Source organism: Peromyscus eremicus, chromosome 19 (assembly GCF_949786415.1).
Source record: "Peromyscus eremicus chromosome 19, PerEre_H2_v1, whole genome shotgun sequence".
Taxonomy (NCBI): Eukaryota; Metazoa; Chordata; class Mammalia; order Rodentia; family Cricetidae; genus Peromyscus; species Peromyscus eremicus.
In genome coordinates, this window is record NC_081435.1 from 34,861,227 (window position 1) to 34,882,529 (window position 21,303).

The 21,303-nt window shown below is 39.4% G+C and overlaps 1 protein-coding gene across 1 annotated transcript in view; it reads right to left on the minus strand.

Annotated features, from left to right (window-relative positions):
* Positions 1-1,572: 1,572 nt before the first annotated feature.
* The window catches only part of Ccdc112 (coiled-coil domain containing 112), a 32,796-nt gene continuing 13,065 nt past the window's right edge, over positions 1,573-21,303 (minus strand). The window contains exons 3-10 of the mRNA XM_059246466.1: positions 16,654-16,775; positions 12,369-12,458; positions 10,542-10,617; positions 9,092-9,482; positions 5,701-6,114; positions 4,183-4,278; positions 3,101-3,219; positions 1,573-2,109 (exon numbers count right to left, since the gene is read on the minus strand). Of these exons, the coding sequence (XP_059102449.1) occupies positions 2,079-2,109; positions 3,101-3,219; positions 4,183-4,278; positions 5,701-6,114; positions 9,092-9,482; positions 10,542-10,617; positions 12,369-12,458; positions 16,654-16,775 (1,339 nt within the window). The 3' untranslated portion in view covers positions 1,573-2,078. The remainder of the gene's footprint in view (positions 2,110-3,100; positions 3,220-4,182; positions 4,279-5,700; positions 6,115-9,091; positions 9,483-10,541; positions 10,618-12,368; positions 12,459-16,653; positions 16,776-21,303) is intronic.

Below are 21,303 nucleotides of genomic sequence, written 5' to 3' on the forward strand. Positions count from 1 at the left end.
AGGTGGAACCAGGAGATTCCAAAAGTCCTGAGCTTCGAGCTCCCACACCAGACCATAAGAATGTTAGGCTTTATAGATCAGATAGTCTGTCACAACTATTCACGCCTTCAGTTGCAATTTCACTATAACTCATAATTAGCCACAGACAATGTATAACCAATGGGCAAAACTATTTCAATAAAACCTTATTCACGCAAAAATAGAATTAAAGTTGCCTTGGCCATGTACTATTTCCTTTAAGTTTACAAGGCACTCATGAGGAAGGAGTCTATGAAAGATTAAGCCTAACAAGATTCTTTGAAAACAAAGTAAGTAGAAATCTGGATGTACTTATAACTGTAGAAAATCAGTTTCTTACAAAATGTGCCCTGTGGGTTAGTGTTATATATATTTATCACTCAACTCCAAAGCACCGTGGGTAATTTTTGGTACTCAGCAGTTGCACAAGCTTGGAAACCTGAATTCAATCCTAGGGATCAACATAAAGGTGGGAGGAGAGAACCAACTCCACCAAGGTGTCCTTTGATATAACCCAGCATATTGTGGCACATGAACGTCTGCCCCCAGCATATCATGCTTACACACACACACACACACACACACACACACACACACACACACACACACTAAATTACAAACAAGGCTGGAAGTAAAGCACGTGGAGCATGTAGTTGGCATGCTTAGGGCTCTAGGTTCAATCCCAACACTGGTACTAAAGATAATGAAGACTAAAACAGTAAGAATCCATCAACCAGCATGCTTAGCTTTGATGCAGGCAGCTGAAAGGTGCATTTTTGTGCAATACTAGGTTTACTTTCCTGTATCTTAGGTAGTAGTTCAGTTTTGTTGAATTCCTTCATCTTGTATATTTCTCAATAGTTTCAGATTATTTAAAAGAGTCATGGAAAACAAGCAAATAAAATGGGCATTTCCAGTTAAGGACACTTTCTCATTGTGCACCATTAACTATACAATTAGAATTTACTTTCTAAAATTTGAAATCTATATACTTTGAGTCTATATACTTATGTAACTATTAACTGTTATGAAAGGAAAGATTTAGATCACTAATCCTACTAATTTCTGGGATATTCAGTCTGTATGTCTCAAATAATATATATATATATATATATATGTGTGTGTGTGTGTGTGTGTGTGTGTGTGTGTGTGTATAATAATTAAAGGCATTTGAAGATAAAATTGTAAGAAGTAAATTTCTTATATTTTATGTATATAGTACTTTCCTTATAAGTTGAAACCTAATCAAAGTTAGAATGACATAAAATGTTTTAATATAAAAAACTGAATTGTGTTAAAAAATTTTCTACTTTTCAGTCTAAAACTGTCAGTGTACTGTTTAAAACCAGCTTATTTCAGAAGAAAGACTGTTCCTAATTTGGGGCAAGCAGAAGAAAACTGTACCACCCAGTAAGATACAAAGATTTTATAAATCTGTGGCTCCAGAAAGCCTGAAAAGAAATTTGACATAGTTGCAGGAAACCTGGAGGATGACATCATACTATATGAAGAAGGTACATGTAGCAAGAGAGGTTATTTAAAATAGTCTCCATATAAAATAAAGCATGCTTTAATCAAATACAAAATATTCATTACACAAAAACGAAACAACTGACAAATTACCATTTTGTTAAACTTAGAAAATGTACTAAGTTATTGAACAACTCTTTTAAAAAGACACTTATGTCTTTGTTACTCAAGCTTAGTTACTTCTGAGTTATAAAAGTTACAAAATTTTGGCTTAAAAAAGACTGATTCTCCCAAATTATTTTACTAAGCCATGATAAAAACAAACTATTTTTAAAATATTTTGAGTATTTAAATGGAATAATGTTCGTAACACAAACCTATTTAAATAACATTCATATCAACACTAGGCCAACATACACCATCTTTGTAGAATGAAAATATTGACAATGCTCCATGACACTTAAAACTTCTCAATTCATACACAGCACAATAACCAACCTGACTAAGCTAGTAACATTTAAATAGCAAAGTTAACCACCTTCTCCTGACATTCATCAAGTGACTAGCAATTGCATTATCTCATAGTCCCTCTAGATTCCTTGTCGCCAGCTTGGAATGGCCCTAAAGAGAAAAAGAGAAAAGCAATTATAAATATGCAATTATAAATATAAATAAGATCTGTAGAAGTAACCGTCTTATTAAATAAGAAACACAGAGCCAACGTAAAGATAAAAGCCCAAGAGGTCAGAGCTAAGAGCCTTACACTTCCTGCTTCAGCGATCCTCTTCAGCCAAGAGAGATCTACTTCCTGTGTGTTTGTCTTTATATATACTTTCTGTTCTGCCGTCTCATTGGTTGTAAACCCAACCACATGACTACCTCGTCACTGCCTGTCTGTACAGACCTCCAGGTCTTCTATGGTTGGTATTGAGATTAAAGGCGTGTGTCTCCAATGCTGGCTGTATCCTTGACCACACAGAGATCTACCTAGCTCTGCCTATCAAGTGCTGGGATTAAAGGCGTGTGCCATGAACGCCCAGCTCTGCTATGGCTTGTTATTAGCTCTGACCCCCAGGCAACTTTATTTATTAACATACAAATAAAATCACATTTCAGTACAAATAAAATATCACCATAAAGATCAAAACAATAAAAAACAACTGATTAAAAGAGAGGTGCCCCTTTAAGGAAATGGGCAGCTGGGGAAACACACCATAGACTGACAGTACTTTTTTCAAGTCTGTAATGGCAACTTAAAGTATATACAGTATTGGTGAGATAGCTCTGTGGGTAAAGTGGGTTAAGGCACTTCCAACCAAGCCTGACAGCTCAAGTTGGATTTCTGAGACCACATGATGGAAAAAGAGACACAAACCCAAGTTATCCTCTGACAGTCACATGTACACCACAGCAACCATAGCACTCACATGACCATACACACACAACACACAATACATATATAATAAAAAGTTAAAAATATAGATATGCTTTGTCAATCTGCTATATGAAAAATTATATTCAGAAACTGCATAAAATATAAACATGCATAACACTGCATGAGGTAAAAACATTATAAATCTTTATAAATGATCACCTTCTACTACCTTCTCACCTGTGCGGGATATGGAGAAGTGGCCCAGAGCCTGATGGGCCTATCTTTTTGGTTCGTTCTTCCCAGCCTTTGGTAGGTTTATAAAGCCTAGAGGGATCTCTACTGACATTATTTTCAACCTGTAATCAGAAGTAGAACAGTATCAATTAACATATATGAACTAAATGTGTACTAAGTAAAATCTTTAGTAACACAAAGCAGTTTTAAAAATTACACTTGGCTATTACCCAAACATTAACTAATATGTCCAAAATAAGCTTTCATTGTGCTTATACCACTAACATCAATTAATAAACTGCTAATTTATCCTTTCCTAGTTCTGTTATTTCATTTCTATTTTAATTATGGGAAATAGACTACAGCTTAGTGTAAGAGCAATATAAATATAAATAACACCAATAAAGTCGTCTACTTGACCCATGTGGCACCACATAGGTTCTGAGCAGTTAGCAGTGAGACTAAGCAATGCCCACAACTACACAGACGCAGAACGGAGCTTCAGAAGAATGATGACGGGGACAAGACAGAAAATTCAGGGTCAAAGAAGAGTGCTTCTACAGTCAATGGCAGAGCTCCAATAATAATTGCTAAGAATGTACTAAGTTGTGCTCTGTGGAATGTACGTATGCAATGTAAAGCAGAGAGAACAATGAGACAGAAAGGGAGTCGATCTGCCACTCTCCTTAAAGTCAAGCAATCAGGACAACGAGGAGGGAGCCAGGGAAAGGTAAGAAGTTCTGGTGTGCTATGCTGCCGGCCTGATTACAGATATTCTCTACTGTAGATTTCAGAGAGCTAAGAGAAATGATTTTGACTAGTTTTGTCATAAAGAAATGGTAAATATCTGAAGAGATGACTATGCTTAATCTGACTGAAGTATCATATAATTACACACGTTATATAAGTGAGGAAATATATACTTCATTAGTGTGAAAAAATGATGGTTATAGTTGGTTGAGAAAGTCAGTCTAAGAAGTAAAGATAAATTAAAGCAGGGCATGAAGGCACACAGCTGTGCATTCAAAGCTAGCCTGGGCTACATAGCAAGCTGTCTCAGAAACCAACACAACAGAAGAGAGTACCTTTTCTTTCAATTTCGCCAGTCGCCTGTGTTTTTCTGCCTTTTCCTCTTCTTTTGACTGTCTATCTAGAATTTTCAATTCAAGTTTCTGTAAATCCTAAAGAGGTACCAACAAAAAGACGACATTAAGAAAACAAAGTTAACTCAAATTTGCTTCCGTAAGTGTTTACAATTTAAAGGACCTCAGCTGCCAACACTCCTTCGAAGGTGGAGTTTTCAAACGCAGGCTGAGAACTGGTCCTGACCGCAGCCATGCAGACCCTTTCTGCATCCCTTTCATCTAGACCTCATTTACTCTACTCAGAGGTTCAGTCTAGACCAGGTTTCCCTTACTAACAAAGGTATGTCTAGTCTGGGGTCTCTCCCATACTTTCCTAGTTTCAATTTTATTTTCTTTTTCTCAATCTTTCTTTTTTCATGGAGCCTGCTTACTTTGTGGGGGGAATGAGTAAGCACGAGATCTTCTGTTACTCAATATCATTTGTACATATAAACTAAAAGAAATGCACTGAAGTTCACACCACTCGTGTATTTTTATCTGTTTTCCTTTGTACCTCTCCCTTTATGAATGTCACTGCTATGCACATTAGCAATTCATAACATTTTTACTCACTGACAGCTACTTTGTTTATGCTTTGTGTATCTTAGAATAACCTTCCCTGTCTTGCTTACACAATACATTCAGCCTGGCTCATAGCCTCCTCGCCTGTTGGTTCCCATGTGTTCCTCGATGTTCCAAAGATACTGAAGTATAACTCTGTGTGTGTGTCTAGGAATTGAACCTAGAGCCTCCAACACGCTAGGCAAGCCATCTTCCATTGAACTACATCCCCAGCAGTATACTCAAGTGTTTCTAGCTTCCCTACAAACAACACTGTTGACACTTCTCCAAGCCCCGAGTCATGCTCTCCCTCCTGTTAGAGAAGACTCAATTCGAGCATCACCTTCTCTCTATCAATCAGAGCTCTGGTAAGCACCTCTGTATTATCTACCCCCTGAAGTACTCTGTCTATACCTTAACTTCCTCACCATTTGTTCTAAGTAGGTTTCTAGTGGTGTGCTAAACACCATGACCAAAAGCAGCTTGAGGGAGGAAAGGGTTTATTTCAGCTGACAGGTGTAGTTCATCACTGCGGGAAATTAGGGCAGAGGTGGCACAGCGCACAGTGGGCCGCACCCTCCCAAATCAGTCAGCATAAAGACGACGCCCCACAGATGTGCCTACAGGCCAATCTAATGGAGGCACTTTCTCAACTGAGGTCCCCTCTTCCCAGATGACCCTTGCTTGGGTCAACTTAACGAAAAATCTAACCAGGACACTATCACTTGACTTGCACATCTTTTCCACTAATTATAACTTACTAGAAGTTAGGGAGTGAAATGTGCTCAGTTACAGGGATGCCAGCGCAGGTGTGCTGTGTCAGAGGATGGGATGAGCTCACTGCCTGTGTAAGCAAACCTGGAAATAACGCCTTCATGAATCCCATCCATGAATTACTTAGGAAGGGTGTTTACTCACTCTTTCTTGAAACCTGGAAATCTCGTGAGCAGCAGTCTTCCTTTTTTCCGCCTTCTCCGACTTCTCCTTTATCTCCCTCTCGAGCCTCAGGAACTCCTCCTGCTCTCTCTTCTGCTGCGTGTAACTTTCCAGAAGTAGTTTTAACTTGAACTGCCGCTGGCGCTCTTTCTGCTGCTTCCTCTCTCTCTCCTCTTCTTCCTTGAGCTGGGAAGCATGCTTCATTGACATCTCTATACTTTTCTGCTTCTTCCAAGCTTCAACCGCCAATTTCTGCTTCTTTCTCTGTTCCTCTTTCTGCTTTTGAGTATCTTCTGGTTTGCTATGAGAGGCCATAGCTGTGGTGTCTGCCTTCTCTTTTAACTTGAGGATCTCCTCTTTCTTTTGCTGCTTTTTGGTTTTCCAATTCTGAATAGACTAAAATGATCAAAGGAAAACAAAACAAAAACCAACATTTTTTCTTTTCTTTTTTAAATCAGTCCGTGGCATTTAATACAACCTCAGCAGTTCTAGCTTCCTAGAAAATATATTGATTTGTGGATGATGGATGTTCAGGTTTTTAGGTTTTGTTTTAAACCAGTGCCAATTTTTTCTACTCACATTTTTTAAAATTACTGTATCCTGTAAACTTCTGGACCCTGGGATATTTGGCCTTTTCCTGCATGCAGGAATGCTCCTCCATCTCCTCCATCATTCTTGGGTCCTGCTACTTTCCTCTAACTGACTCATTTTGCTTTCAAATTCTCTTTCTAGGCATATAATGTTTTCTAGGAGGCCTTTCTCCTACCAGTTAGTATTAGAAGATGCATTAAAAGCGGGACAGTGAAGGGCATGAGCCCTGAAGCCATATTACTTCGGAATCGATTTTGGCTTTGCCATTTATTAGGTGTGAGTCTGAAAGAGTCACTCGTCTATGCTCCCCTATCTACTTGGTGGTTTGAATGAGAATGGCCAGCCATAGGCTCACACATTTGAATGCTTAGTCCCAGCTGGTGGAGCAGTCCCCAGAAGGACTGGAAGGTGTAGTCTTGTTGTGATATGTGTTACTGGTCATGGGCTGAGGTTTCAATTGCACACACCATTCCTAGTTAGCCCCGCTTTCTGCCTCATGCTTGTGAATCAAGATGTAAGCTCTCAGGTACTGTTCTGGTACCATGCCTCTCTGTCTCCTGCCATGATGGTCATGGACTCTAACCCCCTGGAGCAATACACCCCAAATCAAATGCTTTCTTTTATAAGTTGCCTTGGTCATGGTATTTTGTCATGGCAACAGAAAAGTAACTAAGACATTCATAAAATGATAGGAAGTAATTCTTACACAGGGTTATTGTAACAATTAAATGAGTTGGTACCTGATAAATGATGCTTCATAATTGAGGAAAAAAAATTTAAAAGTTCCATCTCTTATATGAATATGTAAAGATTATTTAAAATTCCAGCAACCTTTATGCCATATAGTATGCTACTACCTACTGTATTTCTCAGCCCCATCCAGGTCAGGAATCTACTTCCTCATCTTTCCTTACAGTGTATCATTCATTCAATAAATTCTACATAGTGAGATAATATGAAAAGCAAAGCTATAGGATTAAGAGATGATTAGCAATCCCAAATACTATCTAGACAGTGCCACTCAATACTGCAGCCCTCAAACATATCAGGAATTTGTGACAGAATGTACTTCTTCCTTACTGGGCAGCCAACTGTCACAGAGTCACCTTATCTCATGGCAGAGTGCTCAAGGTTTACAGACTGAAATCCAGTCCATGGGTCAGCTCTGAGTGGCACAGTTGTGGGGGAGACACAGCATAGGCACTCTATAGGGCATGGTGGAAACACTGTTAGTGAATGCTCCAGGGGATCACTTGTCAACTCCAGGGGTTGACAAGAAGATGGTAGCCTTTGATCTAGGAATATTTTGTCAAAGGAGATATACATAAAAGAGAAGTTACTCAAGGGTACTCCAGAGCATGATTGAAAATGTAATTATCATTATTTATCCAAAACATGGGCTATATTAAAGGAATTAGAAGTAGGGGTAGTAAATGCTGTACTCAGAATCTTACAACTCAGTATATTTAACACTTGCCCCAACTTCCCTCTCCTCTAACATGTGAACTACTTCTCTTTGATCAACTGCCTTCTACCTGAGCCTTACATCATATCTATGAAACAGAGGAAATAGATTGATTGGGCGTAAAAGTAATGTGGGACTGGAGAGGCTTGCTTCTATTCTAAGGAGCACAGTGTCTGTTCCTTTCTGAAATAGGGTATTCCACAAAGCTGGCAAGCAACGTAAACTGGCTAAAAACTAGCTTGTTAGGTCCAGAGTTCCAGCAGGGTCAGGGGTTGAGGTCTTCCAAGTTCTAACAGGTTCCAGGGCAATGCTGACTCTGTGCGTGGGATCACTTTGAAAATCTAGAGTTCTGAGCATTGGTAGAAGAAAGGCCTACACATTTCTTAGATTTTGAGTCTTTAAAAATTATCTTTATCTATATACTAGAAATTTCTTAAGACTCCTAAAGTCAATCTCCTCACATTCATCTTATTTTAGATGGGATAAAACAATGAGAGCAAAAACAGAAAGTCCCACGGCCTTCTCTAAACTTCAGATCATACATGAGATCATTATTTTTCAGGGCTTTGTGGATATGTCATCTGTAGAAAAGACCACGTATTCCTGCTAACCCAAACAAGTTAAAGGTCACACAGCCGACCTCAAACAACAGCAGCAAACACACATGCTCTACCACAAATCCCTCAGACTTTTCAACAGATAACCCATTTTCTCCAGATTAGGGGTTCTCAACCGAGGGTGATCTGCTCCCCCGACAACAGAGACTCATCTGTTGATTATAATGAAGGACACATTGGTTGCTGGAGCCCAGTGACACTGCTAACCACTCTACCACAGACAAGACAGCCACCACAACAATTACTCAGCACCAGATGCTGCTAGCCAAGGCTGAGAAACCTTGACCTAAGTAAAAGCCAGGCTAATATTTATTTGAAAACGAACTTTTGGTATATTTGCTACAATCCTCTTAGGGTAGCTAAAACTTGAGTCTTTAAACAGTGTTTTCCCCCAGAAATGACTGTAGCCTCTGCTAAGATGACCTCTTCCTGCAGTCTGTATGGCCCTGAATCAACCCCATCCCGGGAGTGAAGAGACAGACGTGGATGGTACATTGTGTAATGTCTTGTGATAGAAGTTCAACTGCAGGTGTACCACTGAGAAAAAGTTCCCCAATTACTCAGTGTCTTGGTTTCTGCTCTAAGAGACCATGAGCTGACTTCATGCTGTCTGGGAAAGGTTCATGAGACGGTGAAGAGTTTGCACAGCACCTGCACACAGACACACACGATGCACAACAGCTGTTAGAACCACTATTACCTCTTTCTTCCTTTCCTCTAGAGCCAGGAACTTCTGATACCACTTCTCATGTTGCTGAACTTCATCCAGTGTTCTTCCTGGAAGGTGTTCTACAACCTCCTTCATGAATGCCGGCTTCCCCTTATGTTTGCTTCTCACTCTCACGAAGTTCTGGTGGTCAAAGTCATCCCAGCCCCCCTGCCGCCCTCCTGTTTGCTGAAGGAATTTTTCAAATTCGACCACTTCTTCTGGAAGAGTACTCGGTGTCACTTTGTCTACAGGAACTTTGCTTGAGATCGCTCGGAAAGCTTTCTCTGTTTCTGAGTTACCCAAAGCCCAAGAGTCAATTTTTCTAGAGACGGCACTCAACTCATTATTAGTCGTTTTCTCTTCTTGAATAAGCTCTTCATATCTAAAATGAAGAAAAATGAAGCTTGAATTCAACGAATCCATATTAACCCTTCACTTTCCTGCAAGTTTAATCATCTCTGATTCCACTTGTTGACATTTCTAATATTAACAATATTCTTATCTGAGCCTTAAAAGAAGTTGGTTTTCTCAGACTTAAACAATCTTTCAAACTTTCATTTGTGATCTTCTGGTGTCCAAGATAAATGAAAATCTAGTTTAAGTATGAAAGGCTGTCTAAACTCTAGGACAGAAGATAGACTAGTAGACTTATTGTTGCCAGAAGTTTTCCTGTGTCCTGCCCGGTCCCACAGATGCTCGGTTCCAAGTAATTATATTAATTACAAACTGTATGGCCTATGGCTCAGGCTTCTTGCTAGCTAGCTCTTTCATCTTAAATTAACCCATTTTTATTAATCTATATGTTGCCACATTGCCATGGTGTTACTGGTATGCTGGCATCTTGTTGCTCCTTGGGCGGCAGGCTGGCATCTCCCCTCTGACTCCACCCTTCTTCCTCTCTGTCTTCAGTTTGAATGTACTGTCAAACCTATTCTGCCTTGCCATTGGCCAAACAGCTTTATTTATCAACCAATGAGAACAACACATATTCACAGCATACAGAAAGACATCCCATAGCACTTCCCCTTTTCTGTCTAATCAAAAAGAAAGGTTTTAACTTTAACATAGCAAAATTATGTATAATAAAACAGTTATCAAGTAGAATTAGTTATAATATCTAGTCTATTTGTATTTGGTAAAAGTAAAGAAGATATTCTGTCATTTATCCTATATTTGTAATCCTAAAGTTTTATATCTAATTTACCTTTTATCACAACTAAGGAAAACTATAATTATAACTATCCAGTCTTCAACTCCATCAAATCAAAGAACCCAAACAGATATAATATTACCTAAGTAAACAGGAAGTGCATTGTAAGAAACTTCCAAAATTCTAGAAATGACAGAGACAACTTATAGTACATTCATAGGTGACAACCTAAAAGTGAGTTATTAGAAAATCAAGATCAAAACTTTATGTTAAATGAGTTTTAAAACATACATCAGTCTCTGTTCTTCTTTAAAAGTATTGATTGCATTTTCAATTTCTTCCATCATTTCTCTGAGCTTTTCAACAACTGTAAAAAAAATAAAACCACCATGTCATATTTCAATATAGCTGAGTTAATAATTAGGAGAAAATATGGACTGCCCCTAATTTAAAAACATTTCTTAGCCCAAGAAATTAAGAAAACCACTAACAAGTAAATTTTTTGTGATTACAATTTCTTATTAAAGGTATTTTCCTACATGCCCATACTATTAAATCCTATAATCAGTATTACTGTTATAAAAATTATTTCATACTACACATACTATTGTTTGACTCACAAATTTTTATTTAAGAAAATATTTTGGTTAAAAAATGTGAACACTCAGGCACTGCGGTGTACACCTTTAATCCCAGCACTTGGAACATGGAGGCAGGTGAATCTGTGAGTTGGAGGGCAGCCAGAACTACATATTGAGACCTAAACAAACAACCAAAAACAGTTATGCTTAACTTTGCATGCAAGTATACATACTACTGCCTCTCTTTTTCTATGGCTACATATGGTATTTCATTATCTAAAACTATCTGATTCATTTAATTTTCCTGTTGATGAACCTTTAAATATGCACAACAGTACAGTAAAAATCCTTGCGCATATATACATATGCCTTCCCCCCATGTATTTTAAATCACTTCCAAAAGAAGGTAAGGACATGTCATCAATCTAGCTGACATTTTTGTGATTATTAATAAGCATGGACATTTGTTTCACCTGAGTTTTATATTTCTTTTGATACACTGTGTGCCTTATAATCTTGGTCCATTTTCCTATTACTGTTTATCTTGGTTGCCCTAATTTGTAGAAATTCTATATATCTTACAAATACTCAATTATTAAATTACATATATAGATACACTTCTCTAATTTGTCTCTCAACAATATTTATGGATTTAAGTGTTTTTAAAGTAATTACAGTCATTTTTTCTTTAGAGTTTTGTTCTTCTCTTATATAACAGAATATTATCATGAAGTTGTCGCATGTTCGTTCCCTCTAGCACACTATGGCCTCATTTAATTGAATGGATGCCATCCATTCTTCCCCCATTTGCCACACTCCAGCACTGCACCCATACTCTGGAGCACTGTTCCGTCCCACCCTGCCCCAAACCCTACCAGAAGGTCCACGATCTCCACTGCACAGCCCAAGACATGAAAGCTCAGAGAGATCTAGTTTTTGCCTAAGTGCCCTAACTAATAAATGACAGACTGAGGTTTTGATCCAGTATATTCTGAGTCCACACATCTTGAGCACCAATCAGGAATGAATTTTGAAACAGAAGGTGGGAATGTGATTTTTTTCTCCCTCCCCAAAACTAGCATTTGTCCCAGTAGAGTCAAACCATTCCTTACATATTTGAAATACTTCCGAAAGGGTGTTTTTTGTTTTGTTTTGTTTTGTTGTTTTGTTTTGTTTCGTTTTCCCAAAAAGCCAATGATAGGATACGCAGGATAAGGGCTAGGATTTGGGAAACCAATCTTTTTCTACTTGGTTGGCCAAATCTGAACCTGCCTGGGCCACAGTGTTCCCACCTTACAGTGTCTCTCCTGCCTATCTGACAATGTTAAGGACTGAATGGCAGTTCAAAGGCTGAAAATAAGCCTTTAAGCTCTGATACTACACTTCTCAACTCTACCCTTACTTTGAATGAAGTAGGGCTGGGTCCACTATATCAAATGGAAAGAAGAGACATTCACTAGAAAAGCATACATTTTTCTAATGCACCAACAGAAAACAGCGACACATAAAAGAGAATCTTATACTGAATTCTTCTTACAATCAGGTGTAGGCTTCACATCTTTCAGCTGGTGCTGAAGTTTCTTCACATTGTTATGTATTTTGGCCAACTGTTGCTGGATTTTTGCTCCTGAAAGGAAAAGTCCATACTTAATTCTGTGACGAGTGTGGCTATAATCAGGCCCCTGCAGATAAACGCCGGACAGTCCTTTAGTGAAAGACAGCAGGAACAAGTCAGCAGCAGCCATTGATGTCCGAACCATCTGAACATCAGGTATCGTTGCTCTAAATAAAGCATCTCAGTTTCCCAAATATTTGAAAAGATCATTGGTTCCACTTACTGGAAACGTGACATGAAGATGTATCTTTTTTCCTTCTGTGGAGACAGACTTACTGACTATTGTTTTAAAAGCATGCCAAGTAACTTAAGCTTAACATGTTTTGTTATCTTTTTTGTTATTTTCTTTTTTGTTTGTTTGGTTTTTGGTTTTTCATGACAGGGTTTCTCTGTGTAGCCCTGGCTGTCCTAGAACTCAATCTGTAGACAAGGCTAGGCTTGAACTCACAGAGATCCTCCTGCCTCTGCTTCCTGAGTGCTGGTATTAGAGGCGTGTGCCACCAGCACTCGGCTCACATTTTGTTCTTTAAAATGCATCTTTCTTTTTAACTTGTTATAATTTCTGGAAACAAAAATTGATTTTAACTTGATTTTGGAAATATTAAACTGTCTAACCAACATTAATTCTTTGTGTGTGTGTGTGTGTGTGTGTGTGTGTGTGTGTGTGTGTGTGTGTATGTGTTGGATGTAATCTTATCTGTGCATGTGTGCATGCACATGTGTGGGCATGTGTGTGGAGGCCAGGGGCCAATGTCAGGTGTCTTACTCTATTGTTCTCTAACTTACTAACTTTTTAGTAAGAGGGTAGACCTACATCTTCTTTTCAAAAAAATGCATTACATTTATTTATATATGTGTCACATGTCACAGTGCATGTGTGGAGGTCATAGGATAATTTCTGGGAGTTGGCTTTCTCCTTCCACCATGTGGGTCCCGGACAGCACACTCCAGTCAGAAGACGAGCACCTCTACCTGCCAAGCCATCTTACTGGGCCCTCCACTGTTAATTTTTGAGGCAAGGTTTCTCACTGAACCTGGAGCTCATCAATCCAGCCAGCCCGGCTGAGCAGTGAATTCTGGGGATCCGCTGTGTGCACTCCCACAGCACTGACGTTGCAGAGACACACCTTCACACCTGATTTTCATGTGGCAATTAACGAGCAGAACTTGGCCCCTCAAGTTGTCTCTTCAACCCATGACTAGTATTAATTCTATGGAGAGTGACAAATTTCTCATTACGTATTAATTTTACCTAAACACATGCTCTTAAAAGGTATGTGTGGCATCTACTGGTTTCTACGCCACAAGTTGCCAAGAATAACCAAAGAACCACCCAGAAGTAAAAGGGTAGGTGAGTAATGAAAAGTATAAGAACAAAATAATGACCTGGGACATGTTCAGATGCTTAGCACCAGAAACGCTGCTTATTCTTTCCTCATTTCTGAAATAATCATGCTAGTGTGTTTATTTAGATTAGCAGACGTATGGTATAACACTCGCACCCATTCACATCTATGCAAATAACAGCACCATTCTGTCATAATCTAGCAGTCTGTGCGGCTTCCTTGGCTCTTTTGTTTCGTTTTGTTTTTGCAACTTGTCACAACATGAAACACCAAAGCCTTCATTACAAAAATCCTGAAGGCAACTTTTTTCAGGGCTGACAAGTGCTAGATCACTGAGGGAACAGTTTTTGGTTTTTATTTATCAATAGGTTTGGAGCCAGGGACAAGATCCAGATTAAGCCTCCAAATACGAATATCTCACATGTGTGTAAGTCCCTATTTATCTTGATTTATATGTATCGGTGTGTGTGCGCACACGCTCACATGTGTGTAAGTCCCCATTTATCTTGATTTTTATGTTTCTCTGTGTGTGCGCGCTCACATGTGTGTGTGTAGTCCCAGTGGAGGCCAGACAAGGGCATCGAATCCCATGGAGCTGAACTTGCAGGGGGTCGGGAGCCTCCCAGGATGGGTCTTCTGCAAAAGCAGTGCGTGCCCAACCATCTCTCCAGCTCCTTAGTTCCACTTTTAAAGTTTCACTCTACGAAATTACCAAGTTCAAGAAGACATAGAAATAGCATCCCTTTACTAGAAAAGCTTGGTCCTCTATTGGGGTTTTAAGTCAAGAAAGTCTCCTGAGGCAGAAGGTAGTGGTGCTGGCGGGTAAACTGTAGCACTCAGGAGGCAACACAGCCAGGGTGGGTGATGGACAGGGGTGGAAACCAGTGAAGGAAGGAAAGAAAGTAACTTATGAGCAAAGTTAAATAATTAGCAAGTGGCTAATTTTTGCCACAGCTCATCAGTTACCTTATGCAATCTTATTTTGTCATTTGGAAATGAAACACTGTACAGCCATCCACAGGCAATAAAAAGTGCAGGTATTTATCAAAAACCCAGGTATGATCCCTGAGGTAAGGAATACTTATTTACTTCTTCAGAGCTGTGATCCATGAAGAAGAGTGTGTCTCTTTGCATGGAGACCAGGTGTTCCCTCCTTTCTTAGATAGGTACACAGTATTAATAATGAATGGCAAACTGAAGAACAGGAAACAGTAAAGAAAGTTAAAGCTGCACGGAAAAGGGAGAAAAATGAGTTGGACATGGTGGCATGTGTCCGCAATGCCAGCATTTGGGAAGTGGGCAGGAGGCTCAAGAGTTTGAGGTCAGCACTGGCAATACAGGGTGTAGAAAGAATCTTAAAGGTCTTATTAATAAAAACAAGCCTGGAGCCAGGTACTGGGTGAACACTGAAAGATCAGAGAAACTGAACCAGCCACAGCCTCACCTCGCCAATTCCTCAGCTGATCCTGGTCCTCAGACTGGAAGCCTCTGAGTCCTCATCTGAATGGATCTCAGCTGAACTGCTACTAAAAGCCTAAAAGCTTAACTAACTCTAGTTCCTGGTTTTCACGCCTTATTTACCTTTCTGCTTCCTGCCATCGCTTCCTGGGATTAAAGGCGTGAGTCACCATGCCTAGCTGTTTCCAGTGTGGCTTTGAACTCACAGAGATCTGGATGGATCTCTGCCTCCCAAGTGATAGGATTAAAGGCGTGTGTGCCACCATTTTCTGGCCTCTATGTCTATCTAGTGGCTGTTCTGTTCTCTGACTCCAGATAAGTTTATTAGGATGCAAAATATATTGGAGGACACAATATATCACCACAATAGGGAGCTCAAAGTCAGTCTGGTCCACAGGACTTTGTTTCAAAGAAGCAAAAGAAAGGGCAAAACAATTCCCTAAAAATATACAAGTTTAGATTCTGTTTAAGGACACAGGCAAGAAATGAAAGATCAGCCTGCCCGTGCCTACAGAAGGGAAAGCAGCAGTAATTAAGACACCACCATCTAGATTTCTGTGAAGTCAAGAATGGAAACTTGACAGGTGACATTTCTATTCTCTTCCTATTCTCATTCCAGAAGAAGCGGGAGAGTGAGTCTTGCTGCTACATGACAGAAGAGGACTTTTTAAAATGGTATGACCTTACATTTAGAAGGGGAAAATCACTAGAAACGTTTTAAACTGTGATAAGACAGTATCAGGAGCAGTTTAATCTCTACCAAGAAAATCAATGTTATAAAGCTTAGTAAAGGCCATTATTTTTTTCTGTAAGCAATGCTAAGTAGCTTTTGTATTATAAGGATTTTTGCAACATGCAGAATCTAACTGTATTCTTCCACACTATGACAGTGATTAATCTGCATAACAAACAACAACATATTCACTTCTCCTGTATTTCATCTCAGTATCAGACATGGGTCTCCTGAGGTAGAAACTGTGGAACTCGGGCCTGGGCATGACTCAGTGTTAGTGCTTTGTACAGCTAGTGGTGTGAGCTCTGACTCTGCTGACATTTACTGGGTCTAGAGCCCAGTCAACAATGCCAGGGTGATGAGCTAGGACCAGACAGCACAGGACACAAAGTATGTTGGTCTTTTAAATATCAATGGCATTTGCTGACTTATCAACTCAAAATCAAGTCTTTCCTATTAATGTGAAAGAAACAGAATTAGAAAACAATTCAGTTAGATTGACTGAACAGTAATGTCAAAATAAAATAAATACATGTCCTTAAGAGACAGACTTGTCACTGGCCATGAATCTCCACAAAACCACAACATAGTCAATGCGCAAGTACAACACAGGGCAACACTATACTCTAGATCATTCAACAGTTTGTAATTCATCATGAACCCAACTTACTTTCTGTCTTCCTGCTGTTTATCAGTTTATTTTCCAATTCTTCCAGCATGCTATGCTCAGTTCTGAAGTCGCCTCTTTGGTTGTAGAAATGGCTGTGTTTATCTTTTTCAATGACAATAACTCTTTAGGAAAAGAAACAAATGGTATAAATACAATTTAAATATATTTTAGTTGTTTAATATATGAAGACATTCAAAATAATTAGTACCTTACATTCATTTAAAAAAGAAGAGTGTGGTCACTTAGACTAATAAGGTTAAGGGGTCAAAATATTAGCTAATATTAGCTAAAATTGGACTCACTAGTTAAGTTCAATTTTAACCAACTATAATTTGAACTGTTACATATTTCCTTTGAAAATACAGAAGCCTCTGGCTATGAGGTTCTACTTGTGAGTTACCGCCCTCAATTAAAACAAAACAAAATAAAATATACTATCGAGGAGGCTTTATTTTTTTAAGTTGACAAAGAAATCAATTTTCTCAATGTTTGTTTCCTTCTCCCACAAGGTAAATATGAATATTCACCCTCTACTCTTGAATCTAGTACGCAGCAGGATGTCTCTAGCCAGCAGCATCGCTGCACACAACCTGAGAGGCATGCTCTCCGTGGTTTCCCAGTTTCCCATCTTGCAGCACAGAGAAAAGGTTATATTGATAACCACACTGGGAGAAATGGATGAAACTGCACAGGCTCTGCAGGCTGGGGACTGTCTCTGTGCACGTGTTCCGGGGCCTTTGTCGTTTGTGAGAAGAGGTAAGGTAACAGAGAAGCTGAAAGGATTTCATCCAAATAGCAACTCTAACAGACAGAGAACTGCTACCAAAGCCCTGTCAGGGCTGGGAATCCTAGCGAGGTCTGATTGGGCATCAGACACTACTGTAACCAAACAGAAATGTCTGCTGAAGATACAGGATATGCAATGATAGTTACATTTTGCTATTCATGGACTAGAAACATTACAAAAGATTTTCAAAATGTACTATTAATATTTTGATGCTACAGACAACAATGAACATTCAGTAAATACCGCTGTTTAAGGGAAAAGACAGGGACTATATGATAAACAATTTGAAATAAGTGTAAGTAAATCTTACAATGTACAGAACAGATCTGAGAGGAACAGAAACCAGGGGATAATTAATTAAAAGATCATTAAAAAATAGCTCAAGGGCACAGTATCCTCACTAAACTACTCACTGCCTTCTTCAGTGGGATCAAATCCACATGTTCCAGTGGTTTTTACTCCAGAGCAGCACTGCCCCGGAGAAACAACGGCTTTCAATTAGCTGAGGATGGCAGGTAAGAGCCCTACATCCTGTGCCCAGCAGCTTCAGTACAAACTGTGGATCTGGTGTGGGAACCTGATCTGACTCCAGGTTAGACCCACAGGCTCTCACTCAAGAAGCTCCACATCTCCTGGCAGAAGCTGTAGACCCAGGGTCAGGACCAGACTTGACTCGGGGTGAGGCCCCCAGGCAGGTGGAGAGTTCCACAACCCACAGCAAAAGCTACAGATCCAGGCAAGAGGCCCACACAGACACAGAACAATACCTGACCCTCAGAAGAAGACTTGAGATGAGCCACCAGCCCCTAATACCAGTCCCACAGAGGGAAACAGCACCTCAACCCTTCTATGACTCAGTTTCTCTCCACTGAACATTGCAAATGCCACCATTGAAAGAAAAAAGGGGGACTGGAATTTTAAAAAGAAAAAATTCTAGAAGAAAGAAAGGGAGAAAGACATAGAAACAGACAAAAGGAAAGACTCAACCAACAAACTAACGCCAAATGCACATGTCCCAGCACAGAAACAGAAAGAGCATGAAAACTGAAGACATCATGCCTCCTCCACAAATCACTAGTCCCCCAATAATGGCACCTACTGCAAACATCTGGAAAGAACTTTCAGACAAAGCATTCAGAAGAATGAATATGCTCCAACAACTCCAAGAAGACATGAATGTGCCCAAGAGGGCAAAAACAGAGAGCTGAACGTCATTCCAAGACACGAAAATGTAATTCAACAAAGAGAATTACTGAAGAAAACACAAACTGGAAAAAATGCTTTAAATAAAAAGCTCATAACCCAAATAACAACTTCAGTGGAAAGACCAGCCAGTAGAATGGATCATGTAGAACACAGAAAATCTGGGCTAGAAGACAAGATGCAGAAATTGAATCACTCGATGAAGGTGAATGATCAATTTTTTTTTTTAAATAAATAAAATGGAGGGAGAGCTCTAAGACACCATGAAAAGACCTAACCTTTGTATTATGGGCATAGAAAAGGAGAAGGCCTAGAGAATATTTTCAATAAAATCACAGGAGAAATTTTCCCAAACCTGGAGAAAAGAGGCCTACCTATATACAAGAGACTGAAAGAACTCAGACAAGACTAGAAAAGAAACTCCTTGTGCATATTATAATTAAAACAAAAACCACAGAACAATGAAAAGGTATTAAAAGCTGCAACAGGAAAAGGTCGAGTCATTTACAAAGGTAGACCTATTAGAATAATACCTAATTATTTAGCAGGAACTTTAAAGCCAGGTTGTTATATTTAAGAGATTGTCTTGAGTCTCAGAAGAGACTTGGAACTTTTAAACAGTGTTGATACTGTGAAAGACCATGGAGACTTTTGAAATTAGACTAAATGTATTTTGCATTATGATATGACCACAAGCCCATGGGGGCCATGGAGTGGAAGGCAGTGATCTAAATAAGAATGGACCCCAAGTTCATATATTTGAATACTTGGTTCAGTTGGTGGAACTATCTGAGAAGGTAGGAGGTGTGGCCTCTTTGGAAGAGGTGTGTCACTAGCGGCAGGCTTTGAGGTTTCAAAGGATTCATGCCATTCCAAGAGTGTTCTCTCTCTCTGCTTCCTACAAGATGTGAGTTCTCAGCTACTGTTCCAGTGCCACACCTGCCTGCCTGTTGCCATGTTCCTCAAGATGATGATCAGACTATAATCCTCTGAAACCATAAGCTGCCTTGGTCACAGTGTCTATTCAAAGCAATAAAAAATAACTAAGACAGTGTGCTGACTAGTTTTATGTCAACTTGACACAAGCTAATCATCTAAGAGAAGGCAATCTCAATAGAGAAAATGCCTCCATAGGCCTGTGCTGCAGACAAGCCTACAGGACATTCTCTTAGAGATTAATGTGAGGGGGCCCAGTCTATTGTGGATGGGGCCATCTCTGAGCTGGTGGTCCTGGGTTTTATAAGAAAGCAGGCTGAGCAAGTCAGAGGGAACAAACCAGTAAGCAGCACTCCTCTACGGCCTCTGCATCAGCTCGTGCCTTCAAGTTCTATCCCTGCTTGAGTTCCTGTCCTGACTTCCTTCGATGATGAACAGTGGTGGGGAAATATAAACCAAATAAACTCTGTTCTCCTCAAGTTACTTTTGGTCATGGTGCTTCATCACAGCAATAGTAACCCTAACTAGGACAGACAGCATGCTAATCACTGGGAGATGAAAAAGTATTTAGTGATCTTTCTCAGTTATGAATTCTGTGATCTACAATAAGAATTGGCCTGGCATGATACAACAGTGGGATCAATTTTATGGAAGTAACCAACTACTTTCTGATTGTATTTAAAGCCTTCTACATAAGACGGAACTCATGCGAGGTACTCTTAACTAGGTCAAAACCCATGACTAGCTACATCATAGGACCTATAGGAGGACCTAATGCTGTAATTCTGCTAAATGGACATAGTATTAAACTGTGTCTGCCAAGTTCTTATCTTCATACTCATAGGTCAGTGTATCTTACAATCCTTACCAGAGAAGCCTTTTTTTTTTCCCAGTAAGCAGAGATTGACACAGAGACCCACAAGTGATCAGCACACAGAGATTAAGAGACTGCAGAATGCTCAGATGTAAATGGGACATCAATTTAACAACCTTGTCCTCAAGGCTGGGGGATCACTGAGGAAGACGTAAGGGAAAGATTATAAGCACTAGAAGTAGATGTCTTCAGTGAAACATTATTTGCTGGGCATGACACGGATATTGCACACATGAACTCACGGGAGCTCTGACTGCTTACACAATACTTGTATAAGACCAAGCCAGCCAAAATCCCAGTCCATCACGAATGATGTCCCATCTCTGGCTGGAAAGCTATTGGCAGCTAATGGCTCCTGGAGGAGAGAGACAAAGTTTTCTCTCAGGATGTAGGTCCTGAAAAGTTACCCAAGCTTTAATAGATAGATGATCCTGTACCCATGCATATAGAGGCAGTACTACATGAACTCAGTGGGTTGAAAAAAGAGAGCAAGAATCACATGTTGTAAGGAGGGAAAATGGTGGGGAGGCAGGAATGAAAGGGAAGGGCCTGGCCCTACATTAATCATTTTCCAACTTCATAAACTATGAGAAGATACTTAGATGCTTATTCTCTATAATCCTCACTCAAAAATATTCATAAAGTGCCTACCTAAACTGTAGAATAAAATGTATTCAATCTGTTATTTGACATATAAAATATAGACATTATTATTTTGTTTTCCTTAAAATATACCAATATAAAATGGTAAAAAAAAATAAAACAATAAAAATAAAATATGAAAAAAAGTGAAACTTTTTTCATTTCTAATTAACTTATATTAAATAGACTCTTTGTGCATTTCACAGCT